Source organism: Equus asinus, chromosome 20 (genome assembly GCF_041296235.1).
Source record: "Equus asinus isolate D_3611 breed Donkey chromosome 20, EquAss-T2T_v2, whole genome shotgun sequence".
Classification (NCBI taxonomy): domain Eukaryota; kingdom Metazoa; phylum Chordata; class Mammalia; order Perissodactyla; family Equidae; genus Equus; species Equus asinus.
The window spans coordinates 54520226-54541220 of NC_091809.1; the positions used below are offsets into that span (position 1 = coordinate 54520226).

Sequence of the window (20995 nt, forward strand, 5' to 3'; positions counted from 1 at the left end):
TCTGCATTCCAACTGGTTTCTCAAACTTCCTAAGAAACTTTATAATTAAAGTGAGCAAGCCACAGAAAAGACTGTCCCAGTCAGCATAAAGTAATGCTGCCATAACCCAGTAAGAGCAAGACTGAAGGAAAATTTCATAGAATAATTTGGAGGAGAAGGCAGTTGCTCCAACATCATCTCAAATAGTGTTTTACTCCACTGACTTGGTTCCAAATGATGTGCACAGGGCAGGAGCCAGTTGACAAGAGTGCACTCCCCTGGCTGCCATGGCACCTTGTGTGTACTTTCAACTCTTCTCTCACCATACTGTATCGTTTTACTTTCCTGTTTTTCTACTAGAATTAATCTCCTTAAGGGCAGTAGTCTACCTTGTTCATGTATTCTCAGAGCCCAACACACTATCTGGCACATATCAGATGCTCAAAATTGATCTATGAATCACGTATCAGCCGGTACTACATATAAAGACTAAAATAACTAAGCATAAAGGAGAAAATTAGTCTGGACTTCATGGGCTTGCTCAAATCTACACAATTTTACACATACAGTTTATGGTTAGGAACAAGGTAACAGGAACTCACAGCACTGATCTGGGAGTCAAAGGATCTGGCATAATGTCCTGGCCTTTTCGTCAGGCCACTGCATAATCCTGAATAAATTACTTAATCTCTGGACATCTGCAAAACTCAAGACAATTCAGACAAAACCTACTATCTTATCTAATAACTGGTTGCCAAAAGCATTCAAGTAACTATCACTGTTTTGAAAGACCACTAATTAACCGCAGGCAAACAGAAGTTGTAGGCATACACATCACAGGTATTAATGCCTCCTCTCACTCTTGTCACCACCACAGCCATCCTTCAAGACGAGATTCCTAGAGTCTCAACTTTTGGCAACGAACGGAGGTCACAAATATTACTGCATGAGCAGCCATGCTAGTAGTCACTGACACTGAACAAACAGTGAGAGGTATCAGCTGTGACAGTAAGAATGCCATCCATTGCTCTAACTCCTCACTCATTTTTCCATCACAAAGTGAAAAAAGTTCATCCCTCTGTGGGCTGAATGAATAGTAGCATTTTTAAACTTTGAGAGTTTTAGATCAGAAGTTTCAATGTGGCTCATAGCCACATAGAGCTCCTATCAGCAATAAGTTTACACTGAAACATTTTACACTCATCTTGGAGCTAATTTGTATAATTATAAGGATTTACACACATCTTGTAGCTAATTTGTATAATTATACAATTATAATTTGTATAATTTAAGAGCACAGGAAGGAACCTCTAACGCTAACATTATACTAACAGTACTATTCTTTTACAATAAGCACCTCATGTAATACGATATTCTAGTTTAGCCTGCTTCTCAGGTGCTGACCTCTTTTTAGTAATTTCATAAAGATTCATCAATTATCAGTTACATAGGCTTCCTCTGCAACTTCCTAAACTTTGAATTGCACTCTGTTTGGGTAGTTTTCACATAATTTATACACCATTTTACTCCATATTATTAGGGCAAATCTGGGCTTCTGAAGCAAAGCCCCCTTCCACAAAGTAACATCCAAATCTTTGTTAACTTCAAAATTAAAAGGAAACATACTCCATTGGATATAAACTGCTTAAGGCAGCATTTATATTAATGATGATGAAATATCTGATGTGATACATTATAGTCGGTATATAAAGCTATTATTTTTATGGGGATATTAGAAAATGGTTCATTCATTCAATGAACTTTTTCTGAAGGTTTACTATATGACAGGGACTATTCTAAGTTCTCGGGACAGAGCAGTGAGCAAAGTCAACCAATACCTTCCCTCATGCGGCTTCCCTCATTCCACTGGAGTGGAAGAAAGGACAAGAAACAAACATAGGATGTAAGGTCACATAGTAAGTGCTATTTTAAAAAAAAAACAGACAGGGCAAGAGAAATAAGCTTATGGTGGGTATGGGGTACTGCATGCTGTATTGGGATGAACAAGGAAAGCTGTAGGTTGGTGAGTATGAAACCAAGAGATCATATTCAGGAGATGTTGCTATGACCACTAACCAGCCATTACTCCTTAGGTAAGTCACTTGACCTTCCAGATCTCTTTCCTCTTTAAAAACAAAGATAATATTATGCACTAGAGTGACCTTTCATGAGCAACCTGTGAATAGTAACCCCTTTCCTACTCTATGGGTTATTTATTTACACTAAGACCAAGGTAATGGTGAGATGAAAACCAGGTATCTATTTGTCTGAGATTATTTTAAAGCAGAGAATTTCCTCTCATAGCCAGCCAAGGAAGAAGCATGCAAACACAGCTTCTAAAAGTGAGGAACTGCAAAGCAGAGACTTTCTAGAAAGCAGCAAAAGCAGCTGTGGCAAGTAGTTGTATTACTACTCGTGCTCTTGTTCCCAAAGAACATTGATGGATACCATGACAAGAAAAGCTAATCTATAAAAACAAAATTTATAAAGTTCAAAACCAACTATATGTCATTATCACCAAGAAGTAACTCAGTTTACTCTCAGTAAGGCATTCTTGCTTATAGATGTAGAGTTGATGAAATGGCTGTAGTAACAGTGAAAGGAACTGCCTAGCATACTTTACAGAAACTATTTTCTCATTAACGAATGGAAAGTCAGCAGGAGAGTCAAACTTCTTATAATACTTAGAACGTACCTCAGAAATGAAGTGTTTAAGAATCTTACCTCCCCTTCATCAGTAAATGTTATTTTCTTATTCACTTTAAAATTTCTCTTCATTACTTTTTTTGCTTCTGCGACCTTGGTCACTTTTTTCTTGACACTGGATTTAGAAGGTTCTTTCTTCTGTGTAAGAATATACAAAAAACAGATGATTAGGCAAACGGTTGCTTTATATTAACAATTTAACTCTGGCCATACACTTTCCAAAATTGAGTGCATTTACTGCTCAATGGCTAATGAGAAGCACCAAAAATACCGTCCAGAAATAAAATTATTAGACTTATTAACGAATGACCTCTCCAATGCTAAGGGGGTTTAAGTGTGAATAAGATGAATATTAGACATAAATAACCTTTAAAATTCTTCTATTACTAAAACTATGCTATCCTGATAATGTTGAAGTACCAGAAATTTTATGATAATGTGACAAATGAATATGTAAGATAAAGCTATCTCCTAGCCAAAAAACGGAATATTTTTTAAATAGATCTAATTTACAAGTACAAACTTAAACTTTTAGACTAGGAAAATGATAACTTGGAAAGCAAAATAGCTGCAATACATTGTTTGCAACTCAACATTATTCCTCCCATTACAGTAATTTACTATACGAACAGTGGAAAACATCCTATGATAACCAAGCTGTGCCAAGGGTGAGATGGAGTAAGAGCACTTTAACAAGATATACTAATCAGCACCTAGCTAATGTCCAAAATCCACTATAGCAAGACATTCAAAATACAATGCCACTGCTTACTTATGCTAAGTGAATGCTGAGTGAAACATCTGAGATGAGGAGTTGCAGAGGTTATATCAAAGCCTGCATTGAGGAGAGAGTGACAACAAGTAACTCGCCTTTGAGGAGGATTGGGTTATTTTCCTCAAATCAGAGAGTACCATTGGTGGTACTTATTAAACTAATCTAACGCAGCCTCTATTAGAAGAGTAAACAGAATGAGCAGAAGTCTTTGGTGCAGTAATTAAATAAAGGGATCTGAATTCAAGCTCTACCACTTATGAACTGTGTAAAAGCAAGTTACTTAATCTCTGTGTTTTAGTTATAAACCAAGGATAATAATAGTACCTACCTCATAGGGTTGTTGGGAGAGTTTAATAATAAATGTAAAACATTCAAAATATAAGCGTTTGATAAACCTCAAATACCACTATTATATATTAATTTCATGCTAGCTAAAGAGATTGTGTCAACTGCATGGAGGATAAATTTGCAAACTCTCAGACTTTAAGCTTCCCAGTTGATTGGTTTTGTAACTCTGTACCATAGGGAACCACCCAAGGAAAAGTAAGAAAGGAGTGACTGATCTAGGAAACAAGAATTACCAGAAGCTTCAGAAGATGCACATTAGTTGCAACAGTTACATTATAGGAATAAACATGCACAAAAGAACAATTCATTTAACAAAGTATTATTGATATTGATGAATACAAAAATGCTTAATAAAACACCATAAAATCAAAGCCAACAAATTTACTAAAACAGAGGTTTGTGACAAGTTATCAATAAATTATATTTTTAAATAATGATAACAGTTATTATGAAAGTCAGCTAGTGCATCTGCAATAATATTATGATTTAAGTACAAGAAAGTTGTTTTGAAGGTCGGCCCAATGGCATAGTGGTTTAGTCCAGCACGCTCCACTTCAGCAGCCTGGGTTCATGGTTTCAGATCCCAGGCACGGACCTATACCACTCATCAAGCCATGCTGTGGCAGCAACACACATACAAAATAAAGGAAGAGTGGCACAGATGTTAGCTCAGGGCTAACCTTCCTCAAGCAAAAAAAAGATGAAGATTGGCAACCGATGTTAGCCCAGATCAAATCTTCCTCACCAAAAAAAAAAAAAAAGAAAGAAAGTTGTTTTGACACCAATGGTTCCATTATGTGGGTATTACTAACACTGCTTTTGTATTTCTGGTTCTTAGTACATGCATCTCTAGTATCTAATTACACTTATTTCTCAAGCCACAAATCAATTCATACCTAAGAACCTACTAGGGCCAGCCCAGTGGCACACCAGTTAACTTCGCACGTTCCACTTCTTGGCAGCCTGGGGTTCACCGGTTCGGATCCTGGGTGCAGACATGGCACCGCTTGGCAAAAAGTGATGCTGTGGTAGACATCCCACATATAAAGTAGAGGAAGATGGGCACAGATGTTAGCTCAGGGCAAGTCTTCCTCAGCAAAAAGAGGAAGATTGGCAGTAGTTACCTCAGGGCTAATCCTCCTCACAAAAAAAAAAAAAAGAACCTACTAGAATTTTAAATCCATTAAATGCTTATGAAAGATTAATCTCCCGAGGTGACTAATTTCTATTACATCAGAGAGAGACACCAATATGCTACATTCACTATAACTACACCACACAAGATTTCTATGAAAAGAGATTAAGTTTGTTTTAGATTTCTTCTCCCCATGGGACATCCCATCTCTATCCCCCAGGGGTCCATGACTGCATATATGTTACCATCTGGTGGCATAAGGCCTTAAATTGCTCTGCTCATCCCTCACAACCCCCTCCCCACCACTGTGCTCCAAGATATATTACTGTTATTCTCCCTGAGGAAATATTACTTATCTCACTTCTGAGAGTAATTAAGTTGTGTGGTGGTAAAACTCCTAAATTGAAAGGGTGGCAGGAAGCTTGTCAACCTAAATGAGTTGCTATCTGCAGGGTACCTTGTGAACATAGGACATTAATAAGACCCCCATTTCCTTCCACCCAGTCATTCCTCCTACACCTCCTTTTTCCCCACAAACCCTTCTCAAAGAACACCATCAACACAACCACCAGGGTTGGTGACTGTTTTCCTGACTCCTACTGAATCTTGTTGGTTTTACAGTTAGGTCAATTCTTAAGAATCCTGGGTTGGCTGATATTCTGTTATCAGATCTCAGCTAATGACAGAGAGTGCCAATCAAACAGTACAATGTGAGAGGATCATTATGATGTAAAAATAACAAACAAGAGTAAGTTATATTCACTTAAATAAAAAGACAAAAAATAGTGGAGAACAAGAGAAAACTTTCTGGGAGTGACAGTAATGCTCTATATCTTGATAGGAGTTTGAGTTACACATACATTTGTCAAAATTCATCAAATGTTACATTTAAGATTGGTGCATTTCATTGTACATAAATTTCTACCTCAAAAAAGAGTCCTGTAAACAAATACTGAACTTTAGTTAATGCCAGGCAAGCTGAAGCATATTGAGAGAAAGCGCAATGATGTTGGCAACTTACTCCAAAATGCATTAAATAAAAAGGATGACGGATGGATAGATGGAGAATTACATGACAAAGGAAATATGGTAAAAGGTTAATTGTATAATATGAGTGGTGAGTATTCTGGTGTCCAAAAGTACGCTTTTTTCAACTTTTCTATATGTTTGAAATTTTTTGTAAGAAAATACAAAAGCCCAGTCCCAGGAACAAGAGAAAGTCACAAAGCAAAGATACCAAAAACTGCCAGAACAGAATAAAGGTGGGTCAGAAAAACAATCCTGCAGAGTGGAATCTTGCAGTGATGTGGGGTTACATCAAGAGCTTTAGGGAAATCCATGAAACCACTGAAGTTACATAACAATATTTGTGCTATTTGCATCCTTGTATTTTTATGGTTTACCCTAGTTTCTAAAAGAGATTTGTGATCCCCCCTCCAAAGAAAAAAAGTTAAATTTTTTGTTTGTTTTAAAGAAGCCACTGAAAGAAGAAACAGAAAGGCCAACGTGGGTGAGAAGATACATGTTTATTACATTTTCCTGATAGGCTGTGGCTTTGCTCTGACACTCTAGAATGATTCTTCACTCATTCAAATATGCACTGAGTGTCATCAACACAAAAGTGATCATAGTACACACTGGGGTCCTAGCAGTGAGAGACAGGTGGACCCCCCAACCCTCATGGAGCCTATCAGGTGAAAAAACGTTAAATCAGTGGAAAATATTAACTACTTAATCACAAATGTAGTCAGTACTCAGAAAAAAGTATACAGGATGAACGAATCTATGCAATAGGATGTCTGCCCTAACTAGTCTAGGGTGAAGAGAGGAATCTCATTTGAGGGACAGATGTTTGAACTAAGCAGCAAGCACTCGAACACTGCTGGCACGCTGGTGATGAAAGAATGAATACCTTCTGTGTGTCCACTGATGGCATATTTCACACAGGGCTTACAAGAGAGTCTTAGTTCAGTATCATTCCTTTGAATCTTAATTTCAGCAGGTAACAGATGCTCATTTACTGTGTAAAGATATTCAGTTAAAAAGTTGCCATTCGTGTCCTCTTCAGCCTCCTGTTTACCCACCTCCCTGGAAGGAAGCACTGTTACTAGCTTTTTCTGTATCCTTACAGAGACATTCTGTCCATATTCAAATACATATGAAGAACACCAAGTTACTAAAAGAGCTATCCCTGCAATGAACAGCTTCCTTTATACATATGCTTTTATATATCTAGGATAAACTTCTAGAAGTTAGAGTGCTCAAAAAGTATGTGCATTTAAATTTCAAAAAATATTTCCAAACAACCCTTCAGGGAAGTTATACAAATTTAAACTCCCACCAAAAATTTGAGAGTATCTGATTCTCTACAACTATTCAAAGTATATTATTACGCTTTACAACTGCCAATCAACTTGGTGAAAATACAGTATCTCAGGGAAGTTTTAATTTGCATTTGTATTATTTTAAGTAGAGCAGAACATCTTTTCAAAGGCATATTTTTTCTATGCAGTACATATATTCTTTGCCAGTATTTTTAACGAATTCCTGGCATTTTATTAATTTGTGGAATCTCTTCATTTGTTAAAGATACTTCAACATTTTCTCCCACTTCATTTACATTTAGACCATCACCATATAAGTTAATATTTTGTTGTTTGCTTTTTGCAAAGCAGATATTTTTAATTTTTATGTAATCAATTTTTTCACTATAAAAAAGTTTTATGAGTTTGTGCTATAATTAAAAATATATTTCCAACCAAAAGATTTTTTAAAAAAAGACTTTAACTCCTTAAAATGCAGGTTTTACTTTTCTTAAGAGTTTCAACAGGGCCAGCTTGGTGGCGCAGTAGTTAATTTCGCGAGCTCCCCTTTGGCGGTCTGGGGTTCTCCGACTTGGATCCCAGGTATGGACCTATGCACCGCTTCTCAAGCCACACTGTGGCAGGCGTCGCACATATGAAAAAAAAATAGAGGAAGATGGGCATAGATGTTAGCTCAGGGACAATCTTCCTCGGCAAAAACTAGCAGGACTAGCAGCAGATGTTAGCTCAGGGCTAATCTTCCTCAGAAAAAAAATAAAAATAAACAAACATTAAAAAAAAGTTTCAACACTGGCTCATGGACAAGGGAAAAAGTGCTCATTAATACTTTAAATTTCAATTCCTTAAGTGACGAAAAATATAAAATATACCTATTATTAGGCAAGAGTTAGTTTGACTACAAGACTTCATATTATTGGTACAAGAATGAAATTTGCAGCAGTCAGGAAGTATAACGAAAGATTTCCTGACAAGATGTAAAACTTCAAAATGCAATTTTCATTTCTGTTTGCACTTCTTCCACAATATGTATGTTAGACTTTAAAATAAAATGCTAAAAGGGAAATATCATAAAACACAATACAAAATTGATAGAGCATCAAATCTTTCTCAAGGTCCTGTGATAGCTGTAGGAGGCTGCCACAAAGAACTTAGAAGATACAAGAACAGTAACAAAAAAATAACGGATCCTATCATGATAGAAGGGTCATGTTAGTTAACATTGGCTATAAGAAGATGCAAAATATAATCAAATGAAAAAACCTACCTTAATATAAGCCTTACTACCAGATATCCTAGACAGTAAAAGAATAAGTGTCATCACAAAAAGATTGAAAAACAGAACCATGAGGAGATGAAATTAGAATTAAAGGGAAAGATATTGCAAAGAAATCAGATTTTCACATTTCCTTGAAGTGGCTCCCATATGTATCACTGAATAATTAATAGTTTATAACAGAAAACTGTATCTAAAAGTGAAGGAAACCAACAAAATAAAGAACTATCAACCCTGGTTAAGAGCACTTCCTAGCATTCATAAACATTGTTGCCTAAAAGTCCAAATTAACTTTAGATATTTCAATTGTCTAAATAACCAAACTCGACTAGAATATGTTTATGACTTTTTTAAAACAGCAAAATCAGGGCGGCCCTGTGGTCGAGTGGTCAAGTTTGCACGCTCCGCTGCGGCAGCCCAGGGTTTCGCTGGTTCGGATCCTGGACGCAGACACGGCACAGCTCATCAGGACACAATGAGGCGGCGTCCCACATGCCACAACTAGAAGGACCTGCAACTAGGATATACAACTACATACGGGGGAGATTTGCGGTGATAAAGCAGAAAAAAAAACAAAGAGAAGATTGGCAACAGTTGTTAGCTCAGATACCAATCTTTACCCAAAAAAAAGCAAAATCACCTGCTATGTAACCATATTTCCTTCATCGTCCTAAATTTACTTAACTATAATAATTCAATATTCATTCCAATTTACAGTATAAATTAAGGATGCATTATTTGATATTTTATTTTATTTATTTTTATTTTTTCGGATGTACATATTTCAAATTCTGGATACATTACATCATGTTCACCACTCGAACACTAATTATAGTGCATCCCCTCACATGTGACCCTAATCACCCCTTTTGCCCTCCCTCCCCCTTCCCCAATGGTAACCACCAGTCCAATCTCCAATGCTATGTGGTTTTTTTTTGTCGTTTTTATCTTCTACTTATGAGTGAGATCATATGGTATTTGACTTTCTCCCTCTGAATTATTTCACTCAGCATAACACCCTCAAGGTCCATCCATGTTGTCACAAATGGCCGGATTTCATCATTTCTTATGGCTGAGTAGTAGTCCATCGTGTATAAATACCACATCCTCTTTATCCATTTGTCCCTTGATGGGCTCCTAGGTTGCTTCCAAGTCTTGGCTATTGTGTATAATGCTGCAATGAACATAGGGGTGCAAGTATCTTTATGCCTTTGTGTTTTCAAGTTCTTTGGATAAATACCCAGCAGTGGAATAGCTGGATCATATGGTAGATCTATCCTTAATTTTCTGAGGATACTCCAAACTGCTTTCCATAGTGGCTGCACCAGTTTGCACTGCCACCAGCAGTGAACAAGGCTTCCCTTCTCTCCACACCCTCTCCAACATTTGTTGTTTCCTGTCTTGTTAATTATAGCCATTCTGACCGGAGTCAGGTGATACCTCATTGCAGTTTTGATTTGCATTTCCCTGATAGCTAATGATGTTGAGCATCTTTTCATATGCCTGTTGGCCATCTGTATTTCTTCTTTGGAGAAATCTCTATTCAGATCTTTTGCCCATTTTCTAACTGGATTGTTGGTTTTTTTGTTGTTGAGCTGTATGAGTTCTTTGTTTATTTTGGATATTAACCCCTTATCTGACATGTGGTTTGCAAATATCTTCTCCCAATTGTTAGGTTGTCTTTTCGTTTTGCTGATGGTTTCCTTTGCTGTGCAGAAACTTTTTAGTTTGATGTAGTCCCATTTGTTCATTTTTTCTTTTGTTTCCCTTGCCCAGCCAGACATGGGACTTGAAAATATGCTGTTCAGACCAATGTCATAGAGCGTACTGCCTACGTTTTCTTCTAGAAGTCTCATGGTTTCGGGTCTTACATTCAAGTTTTAATCCATTTTGAGTTGATTTTTGTGCATGGTGTAAGGGAATGGTCTACTTTCATTCTTTTGCATGTGGCTGTCCAGTTTTCCCAACACCATTTATTGAAGAGACTCTCCTTTCTCCATTGTATGCTCTTGGCTCCCTTGTCTAATATTAGCTGTCCATAAATGTGTGGGTTTACTTCTGGGCTCTCGATTTTGTTCCATTGATCTGTGTGTCTGTTTTTGTGCCAGTACCATGCTGTTTTGGTTACTATGGCTTTGTAGTATAATTTGAACTCAGGGAGTGTGATACCTCCAGCTTTGTTCTTTTTTCTCAGGAATCCTTTGGCTATTCAGGGTCTTTTGTTGTTCCATATACATTTTAGGATTCTTTGTTCTAGTTCTGTAAAAAATGTTGTTGGAACTTTGATAGGGATTGCGTTGAATCTATAGATTGCTTTAGGGAGTATGGACATTTTAACTGTGTTAATTCTTCCAATCCAAGAGCACAGAATATCTTTCCATTTCTTTGTGTCTTCTTCGATTTCTTTCAGCAATGTTTTATAGTTTTCGGTGTACAGATCTTTCACCTCTTTCGTTAAGTTTACTCCAAGGTATTTTATTCTTTTTGTTGCAATCGTAAATGGGATTGTATTCTTAATTTCTCTTTCTGCTACTTCGTTGTTAGTGTATAGAAACGCAACGGATTTTTGTACCTTGATTTTGTATCCCACAACTTGACTGTATTCCTTTATTATTTCTAAAAGTTTTTTAGTGGACTCTTTAGCGTTTTCTAGATATAAAATCATGTCATCTGCAAAGAGTGACAGTTTCACTTCTTCTTTTCCAACGTGGATCCCTTTTATTTCTTTTTCTTGCCTGATTGCTCTGGCTAGGACTTCCAATACTTTGTTAAATAAGAGTGGTGACAGTGGGCATCCTTGTCTGGTTCCTGTTCTTAGAGGGATAACGTTCAGTTTTTCTCCATTGAGAATGATATTTGCTGTGGGTTTGTCATATACGGCCTTTATTATGTTGAGGTATTTTCCTTCTATACCCAATTTATTTAGAGTTTTTATCATAAATGGATGCTGTATCTTGTCAAATGGTTTCTCTGCATCTATTGAGATGATCATGTGATTTTTATTCTTCATTTTGTTAATGTGGTGTATCACATTGATAGATTTGCGGATGTTGAACCATCCCTGCATCCCCAGAATGAAACCCACTTGATCATGATGTATGATCTTTTTAATGTATTATTGTATTCGATTTGCTAGTATTTTGTTGAGGATTTTAAGAACAATAAGGAAACACTCGCCTTAAAGGACACATTAGACCAGATGGACTTAGTAGATATATACAGAAAATTTCATCCAAAAAGCACAGAATACACATTCTTTTCAAATGCCCATGGAACATTCTCCAGGACTGATCACATATTAGGCCACAAAACAAGTCTCAATAAATTTAACAAGATCGAAATAATACCATGCATCTTTTCCGACCACAAAGGTATGAAACTGGAAATCAACTACAGAAAGAAAACCAGAAAAGCCACAAAAATGTGGAGATTGAACAAAATGCTACTGAACAATGATTGGGTGAATGAAGAAATCAAAGAAGAAATAAAAAAAATTCCTGGAGACAAATGAAAATGAAAACATGACATGCCAAAATATGTGGGATACAGCAAAAGCGGTTCTACAAGGGAAGTTTATAGCAATTCATGCCTACCTCAACAAAGAAGAAAAATCCCAAATAGACAATCTGAAAGTACACCTAAAGGTACTGGAAAAAGAACAACAAACAAAGCCCAAAATCAGCAGAAGGAAGGAAATAATAAAAAGCAGAGCAGAAATAAATGAAATAGAGACTAAAAAAAACAATAGAAAAAATTAATGAAACCAAGAGCTGGTTCTTCGAAAAGATAAACAAGACTCACCAAGAAAAAAACAGAGAAGGCTCAAATAAAATCAGAAACGGAAGAGGAGAGATTACATCAGACACCTCAGAAATACAAAAGATAATAAGAGAATACTATGAAAAGCTATACGCCAACAAATTGGATAATCTAGAAGAAATGGATAAATTCTTAGAAACATACAACCTTCCAAAACTGATAAATTCTTAGAAACATATAACCTTCCAAAACTGAACCAAGAAGATGTAGAAAATTTGAATAGACCAATCACCAGTAAGGAGATCGAAACAGCAATTAAAAACCTCCCAAAAAATAAAAGTCCAGGACCAGAAGGCATCCCTGGTGAATTCTACCAAACATTCAAAGAAGACTTAATACTTATCCTTGTCAAACTCTTCCAAAAAATTGAAGAGGAGGGGAGGCTTCCTAACTCCTTCTACGAAGCAAACATGATCCTGATGCCAAAACCAGACAAGGACAACACAAAAAAGAGAAAATTACAGGCCAATATCACTGATGAACATCGATGCAAAAATCCTCAACAAAATACTTATTTGACATTTTAAAGTCATGTACAAAATCTTTTCTTAAATAAACTTCCCTGATGATTAGTGATGTTGAGCACCTTTTCGGCCATTTGTCTTCTTCGGAAAAATGTCTATTCAAGTCCTTTGCCCATGTTTTAATCAGATTATTTGGTTTTTTGCTTTTGAGTTGTATGAGTTCCTTATATCTCGCAGATATAACCCCTTTTCAGATATATACTTTACAAATATTTTCTCCCATTCCATATGTCGCCTTTTTGTTTCCTTTGCTGTGCAGAAGCTTTTTAGTTTGACGTAGTCCTCTTGGTTATTTCAGCTTTTGTTGCCTGTGCTTTTGGCATTTTATCCAGAAGCTTTTTCCTTATGTTTTCTTCCAAGAGTTTTTTTCTTTTCTTTTCTTTTGGTGAGGAAATTGGCCCTGAGCTAACATCTGTTGCTAATCTTCCTCTATTTTCATACATGGGACGCCAGCACAGCATGGCTTGATGAGTGATGTGTAGGTCCACACCTGGGATCCAAACCCATGAACCCTAAGGCTGCCAAAGCAGAGTGCATGAACTTAACCACTATGCCACCAGGCAAGCCCCTCTTCTAGGAGTTTTAATCATCAGGGAAATGAAATCAAAATCACAATGAGATATCACTTCATACCCGTTAGGATAGCTATTATCAAAGACAAGAGACAACAAACGTCAACAAGGATGTGGATAAAAGAGAACCCCCGTGCACTGTTCGTGGGAATGTAAACTGGTTCAACCACAGTGGAAAACAGTATGGAGGTTTCTCATAAAACTAAAAATAGAAACTACCTTATGATCCAGCAATCCCACTCCTGGTATATATCCAAAAGAAACAAAATCAGTATCTGGAAGAATTATCTGTACTCATATGTTCACCGCAGCATTATTCACAATAGCCCAAACATGGAAACCAACCTAAGTATCCATCAAAGGATGAACAACTCAAGAAGGTATGGTATACATATACAATGGAATATAATTCAGCCATGAGAAAGAAGGAAATCCTATCATTTGCAACAATGTGGATGAACCTGGAGAGCATTATGCTAAGTGAAATAAGCCAGACAGAGAGAAAGAAATACTGAATTGTATCACTTCTATGTGTAATATTTGAAAGGAAAAAAATGCCAATTTCATAGAAACGGAATAGAGCAGTCGTTGCCAGGAGCTGAGAAGAGAGAGAAATGGGGAGATGTAGGTTGCAGGATACAAACTTTCAGTTATAAGATGAATAAGTTTTGAAGATGTAACATACAGCATTGGTAACTATGGTTAATAACACTCTAGCATGTACTTGAAATTTGCTGAGAGCAGATTTTCAGCATTCTCACCACAAAAAAAAAAGAAAAAAACAAGTTAACTGGAAGACACTGGATATGTTAATTATCTTGATCTTGGCAATTGTTTCACACCGTATATGTATATGAAAACATGGTGTCATATACAATTAAATTTGTCAATTATTCCTCAACAAAGTTGGGGAAAAAAAAGAAAAGAAACTTGACACCAACACCAGTAAGTAGAAGAAGTATGCTTGTGAAATCTTTACAAAAACTATAGTTTTAAAATTAAGAGCCACCTAAAGGGTACGCAGTTTCAGTTTTGCAAGACAAGAAGAGGTCTGGAGATTGGTTGCACAACAACGTGAATGCATTTAACACTACTGAACTCTACACTTAAAAGGTTCCAGTGGTAAATTTTGTTATGTGTATTTTACCACAATTAAAAATAAAATTAAGAGCCACTTACAATATAACTGGACTTCAGTTTAAAATGTTATTACAAGAACAGAGTTTGTATTTTCAGAATTCCTACTCAAATGTAAACTTAAGACAAAGTAACAGTCCTAGAATTACACAGCAGCTGGAGCATGGGGAGCAGTATGGGCAATGCAAAGGAAAGGCACAATAGACCCCTAAATACAAGTACAATGATATGAAACAAGAGTGTTTATAAATTATGAATTGTAGAAATAATCTTATAATGGTTTAATAAATTTAACAGGATTTTTCTTTGAAAAAATGTCTACATTTACCAATCTCACTGTTTAAAGTTTAATAGAAGGCAAACTATGACAAACCTTAGCAATATGCATAAATTTGGTCATATTCATAAAATTGGGAATAAAGGAATAACGAAAGCCAGTTGCTGCCTCTACTCAAGTCTCAGTGACCATTATATCTGAAGTGGACTGATATTATATTAATATTAGCCTGTTAAAAAGTCTTTGCATTCACTCTTGTCCCCATTACAGTAAGCTCTACTTGATTTCTTGTTTTGTTTTTCCTAACGGACTGTAATCTTCAAGAGGGTCAAGACCATTTGTATTACATTTGTATCCCCAGGGCATCACAGAGAGGCTGGCATACAGGAAATATTCAACCAATATTTCTTGAAGAAACAATTAGTGAATAAATTCTCACTTGAATAAAGCATTACTTCATTTACTACTCATAACAACCATGATTCAAACCTTGCCCCTGATAATTTTTTTAATTAGAAACCGAAAGCTAGATAAATTCAGCAATTTGTTCAAGGTTACATAATATAAACCAAAGTGCGTTTGACACTGTTGTTCACATTCTACAACGCTTAGCTGATTTTTGTTCAAACTACCTTAGGTTAGAGCATCATAACTATCGATTTTGAAAAAATGTTTGAAAATCGCTATTTTGAGAAACTTATACCTTTTTCCAACTTTTCATTCAGTTCATGCCCATTAAGAAAGGTGTTTTCAGGTTCTACTTTCTGATGTAGTATACATATTAGTTTTTTAAATAATTGTTTTCACATCCAAATAAAAATTTTGAATACTGAATATGCTATTTCTAATCACAAGGCCCCAACCTTTCTTTCTTTCTTTCTGATGAGAATAACAGCTGTTATAGAATTTATTTGTTTGATGCTTGTCTCATTACTTGATATTGACACTTCATAAATTATATCTAGGAGACTGCCTAAAGACTCATTCTAGAAATCCTTCCAAATTTTTTTCTATTTTATAAATGTGTGTTTATTCCAAACACAAAATCATACAGATAAGAACCTACATATCCTGTTCAAGTTCCTCATTTTCAAGGCTAGAGTAGTTCTTCTAAGTATTTTAAGAAGCAAAACGTAAGTAAATGTTAACCTCTTTCTCTATCCCTTATGGTCAATAAGGTCATGCATTATTTTCTTTGTAGTCTGTGAACTGCAATTCAAATGTATAAAGTGACGAAAATGGTTAATGAATACTACAATATATTAAACGACAATGACCAAATATTTATTATGAAATATAAATGATTCAATTTTAAAATCCTCTTAATGGGTCAAGACAAATGGGAAAACAGACAATTTGAGTATTGCTTGTTTCCCACCCCTCCCCACTCCAAACACTACAAAGATAGGTAGTGATCTCAGCTTTGTTTGGACTCCTGTATGATTATGAGAGGATCATAAGGCACAAGCATGCTACACAATGTTTCTGGATTGCTAGATTCTTCCTTCAGGATTTCTACTGCCTGAATCCACAGGCTAAACTCAGAAAACTTTCCAGAAGCTGTCTTTTAAACTAACAAACTCTTCCCGAGTGTGCGTACTTGCCACCTTAACTACTGAATGCTTTCAGAAAATTTTCAAATCTATCTCCAATGTAGTTTCTATTTCCCTCTATTCCTTCTCGCATTGTTCAGATATAAGTCCCTCCACCAAATCCTGACTCAAATACCAGTGCTTTTTCCTTCAGCACGTTTGTCCTCGCTTCCTCATCAATTTGTCAAAATTAAACTTTTCCTTGATTTTCAAAAGCCTCTATAGCATTTCAGTCTAATAACTCTTTTAATCTTTCACTGTTTCTAACTAGTCTAGACAAGATTTAAATTTCTTCTCTCCACCCAAGACATACTTTACGTTGCTTATTTCCTTACTTTAAGCCTCATCACCAGTTGAGTTTCATGGCCAGCCACATCCATCGTTGTCCTTAATTATTTATTATCTTAAATGGTTACTTCTACTTTTTCAAACACATAAACTGTTGGAACACATAAAGGATAATTTCATATTTCTCAATTACTACCTTAGGAAATTTTCTTTAGTTCACTGAAATTATCTAGCTGTTTACTGTTCTGTTTTGTGGGCCAGGAAATGTATTATTTGCTCCACACCATGCCCTCTTAAAAAAAAAAAAGCCATTGTAGAGGAAAAAACTCAGACATTTCCTGCTCTTTCACAAAATTATGGAACCAGTCATATTTTGCCTTAGGAATCCAATTTTTAACCTGCCACTTTTAATAAATATTTCTATATTAGGAAGCAGGCAGCTGGAAGCAATTTAGAGAAATGGCACTTGACACACAGTTTTTTGCCTCTCTTTTTAGACTTCAAAAAATGACAGTATGGATCTCATTTCTAACTTGTGTCCAAATTGGCTACATCAATTTCTGTTGTCTCCTACAACTTTTGGAGTTTTTCTATAACTTAGAAATATTCTAAGCTAGACACAAAAAATCCAAGAATATAAAAAGGAAAGCTAATTTGTGTCACATGGCCATTTAGTTAACAGGGTTAAGGGAGAATGACTACATAAGGGAAGCAATAATGGTAATAATGAACTAAGTTAAACGACCTAGAGGAGCATTTATGAAACTATTATAAACAATATGACACTAAGGTATGCTTCTCTTGGGAGAACATCTGAGCTATCATACTCCTACCACCTTCCTTCCAAATGATACCAGAGACCCAGCAATAATGCACCAGTAGCTAATTTAATTAGAATTTATTTGACCAAAATAAGAGAGCATCAAAATAACATCTGACAATATTTTATTATAGGTTTAACTGAGAATTCTATAGCTGGCTCCAGACCTATGAGGAAAACAAATTACTTGGCAGTCTGGTCTGTGTGATATACAGCAGAGTTTCTGAAAATTCACTCACCATGAAAGTCTAAGAAATGCAACCATAATGCTAGTTATTCCATGAACCACCAATTTAAAAAGTTATATACAGACACACACATACATCTACACTCTAAATTAGAGAAACGGAATCTCTCTCTACGATTTAAAGCCTTCACAAAGAACACAATAATAGAACTAAGAAATACACTAAACTCAAACTGAGCTTGGTACCTGGTTAGTTAAACCACTTGACAGGCTATTTTAAGATACTTAAGAGATGTTGATGCCAACCTCCCAGACCCCCAAGACAAGAAATCATTGTTACTGGTTATCAATGGTTGCAACGTCTGACATTTTTCTAAACTGGCTGACATTAGTAAATCACAAGACACACACGGGAGGTATCTTAACTTCAAGAGAAATAACAAGCATCACCACAACAGCCAGTCCAAGCCATCTTCACAGTCACATGTACAGTCTAGTTTCCAAGATCTGCCTTCTATCATACATGAAAGTTAGCTAAGCAACAAGGGAACCAAACGAAAGATCAAAGCTCAGCCTACATGTACTACATTCCAATAAAATGTGCTTGGATGATGTCTAATCATTGAAAACTGGATATTCTTAAAAATACACCATTTATAAAACAGTGGTATGCAAAGCCATATAACGGTGATTAAAAATATCGGCATTAAGTACAGAAGTAAGGATGAAAAGGCCCTCTCAGAGCACCTAGAGAAATAACATTGCATGCACACACACACACAGAGGTTAAGAGGAATTCAAGATAACACAGCCAGTACCAGTGAAGTCAGGGCTAGAACTCTAAATCCTCCAAAAACAGTCTGTGCTCTTACCTTGACACCACATATGACAACAATATCTTAGACAGAAACATCTCAGACACCACACTTTCCTTTGAGAATCATATTTTTCCTAAACAATATTCAGAGATCCCATAAAATGGAAATCAAGAGCTGGTCAACAGCAAATGTTTTCTTGAAAATGAAAAGAATTCCTCAAGGAATACATTTTAAAAATGGTTTTTTTGTACAAGGATCATAGGTAGATAGGACTCTAAATGTGACCTCTAATTTCCTTTCTCTCTCAAAAGCATAACATCTAGAAAAAAGTATCCTGTCCCTCAATACTCTATTACTTTGTCCTTTTTTTTTCCCCAGCAAATTACATGCCGAGCATGTAGTGATTAATACAATTTGCATCTGCCCTCCTTAGCATTTAAACATTAAAAAAAGTTTGACAGACACTGGAAGCGGTTGACAGATTCTTGCTCACTGGTTTATTTTTCTTCCACCTTAGAATGAGTCCCTGCTATCTCGTTAGTAAATTTGTAACACTAAATGTATTATTTTGAATTACAACTTACTAAAAATACTGTAAACCACAATTCCCAAATTAAAATGAAATTTTCGCTAGGCTCCAAACTCCATTTGCTACATGGTCAAGAAACTTTTTCATTTTAAATCACTCTCCTACCCGCTGTCCCATCCACAGACTAGAAAATGCCGGACCTATCAACATGCTTGAAATTCTCCCTCAAAAGGCAAATTTAAGTTAAGATTCGACACTGCTTATCTTTTGAGACTTTTTCTCATTTTCCATCCTTAGCCTTTCAGTGATAGCTCTCATGGTGTTTCTTAGACTCTATTTTTATTCTTAAGACATTCTACTACTTCCATTTTACCCCTCTTAGACACTAAACTCCCTGAGGATGTGGACTCTTTGGTTTACTCATCTTTTAATTCCTAAAGTAAGTGCCTATACTGTGCCTAAGAAATGAGTAATTATTGGTGAAGATGAGCTGAGCCTCAGCAAATTAGGACCAATTTTGGTTGGGAGCAACATTCAAAGATTCTGAAATGCATTCTTCTGTTACCTATTCTGACATAAAGTCGCTTAAATAGCATAGAAATAAACAAACATAATATTTCACACATTTAACACTTATTTGTTAAGAAAACTGACTCACTGACACTGGGCAATAGAGTATGATGCGGGAAGTAGAACTGTTTGAAAATGCTGTCAGGTCACTCTGAGTGACCAGTCAAGGAGCTGGAATCACTCCTCCATCCCCTTCTTCCAGGAGGAGAGGGTACAGCCACACTCAGCTCCAGACAGGACCATGGTTTCTTCCCTTAGCAGGGCAGACCCAACTTCCCATGGGTCCCAGGTCTCCACATGCTGGACAGATGAATTTCTCAGAGGACTGCAGGCATCCACACTATACTGTCTGGTTCCCAAGTAGTTTGTGTAACTTTCACTGATAAGGCTGGTCTACTACTTGTTCTATAATAAGAGACAATAAGATGGGACAGGATACCTTCACTGGAATGAAAATCTATGCTTTATATTGAGCTGATTGTCAAAACTCTGGCATCCCTCTGTGTGGAATAACGGGATGGAGAATTCATGCCTTACTTCTTGCTGATCCTGGCTTTTCACAATAAAACGTCCCCTTTTCCCAATAAAGCCTATTCCTTAATCCACGCAATAATAATGTGGAATGTGTCCTAAGCTCAAATGCATGACAAGTGCCAATCCAGAAAGATTTACCTGGCAAATCAAAAGGTCACTAAACTTTTCTTTGAGAAGTTGATAGAAGAGTAGTTAATTAGAGATGCCATCTGCAGACACCATGCTTGATGTTTTATATTTCATTTACTCATCACAACTTCCCTTTTGAGGTATTGCTTGCATCTTACAGGCGATGAAACTGACAATAAAATAAGCTAAACAATTATCTACCTAAAAGGGACAGAGACAGACTCTAAACACAGGCTCAAACTTCAAAATCTGTACTCTCAAACTTTGAAGCTTGTGCTCGTCTCAGGACTCCACAAATGTCACCAATTAAGCCAAACTCTAGAAACATTGTTTGTGGAAAGGTTTAGTCTAATTCCCAAATGCTGGAGCCTAAAACCTCCCCTCAGAGACAGACATACAGTTTCTGCTTGAACAAATCCTTTGATATAGAATTCAATAAATTAAGAAAACATGTTGCACTGGAATATCTACTGCAACCTTTCCTGTATTTTTTTTTTCTTTTGCTGAGGAAGATTAGCCCTGAGCTAACATCTGTGCCAATCTTCTTCTACTTTATATATGGGTCACTGCCACAGCATGGCTGAGGAGTGGTACAGGTCCGCATCTGGGATCCTGCAAACCCGGACCATCAAAGCAGAATGTGCTGAACTTAACCACTA

At 36.3% G+C, this 20995-nt stretch overlaps 1 protein-coding gene across 2 annotated transcripts in view; it reads right to left on the minus strand.

Annotated features, from left to right (window-relative positions):
* Window positions 1-20995, minus strand: part of DDX10 (DEAD-box helicase 10) — a 277654-nt gene that overhangs the window by 120223 nt on the left and 136436 nt on the right. For both annotated transcript variants that reach the window (XR_011495704.1, XM_014844397.3), the window contains exon 14: window positions 2704-2823. Coding sequence is in view for 1 of the 2 variants with exons in the window: in XM_014844397.3 (XP_014699883.1) it covers window positions 2704-2823 (120 nt within the window). In the remaining variant the exon portion in view is untranslated. The remainder of the gene's footprint in view (window positions 1-2703; window positions 2824-20995) is intronic.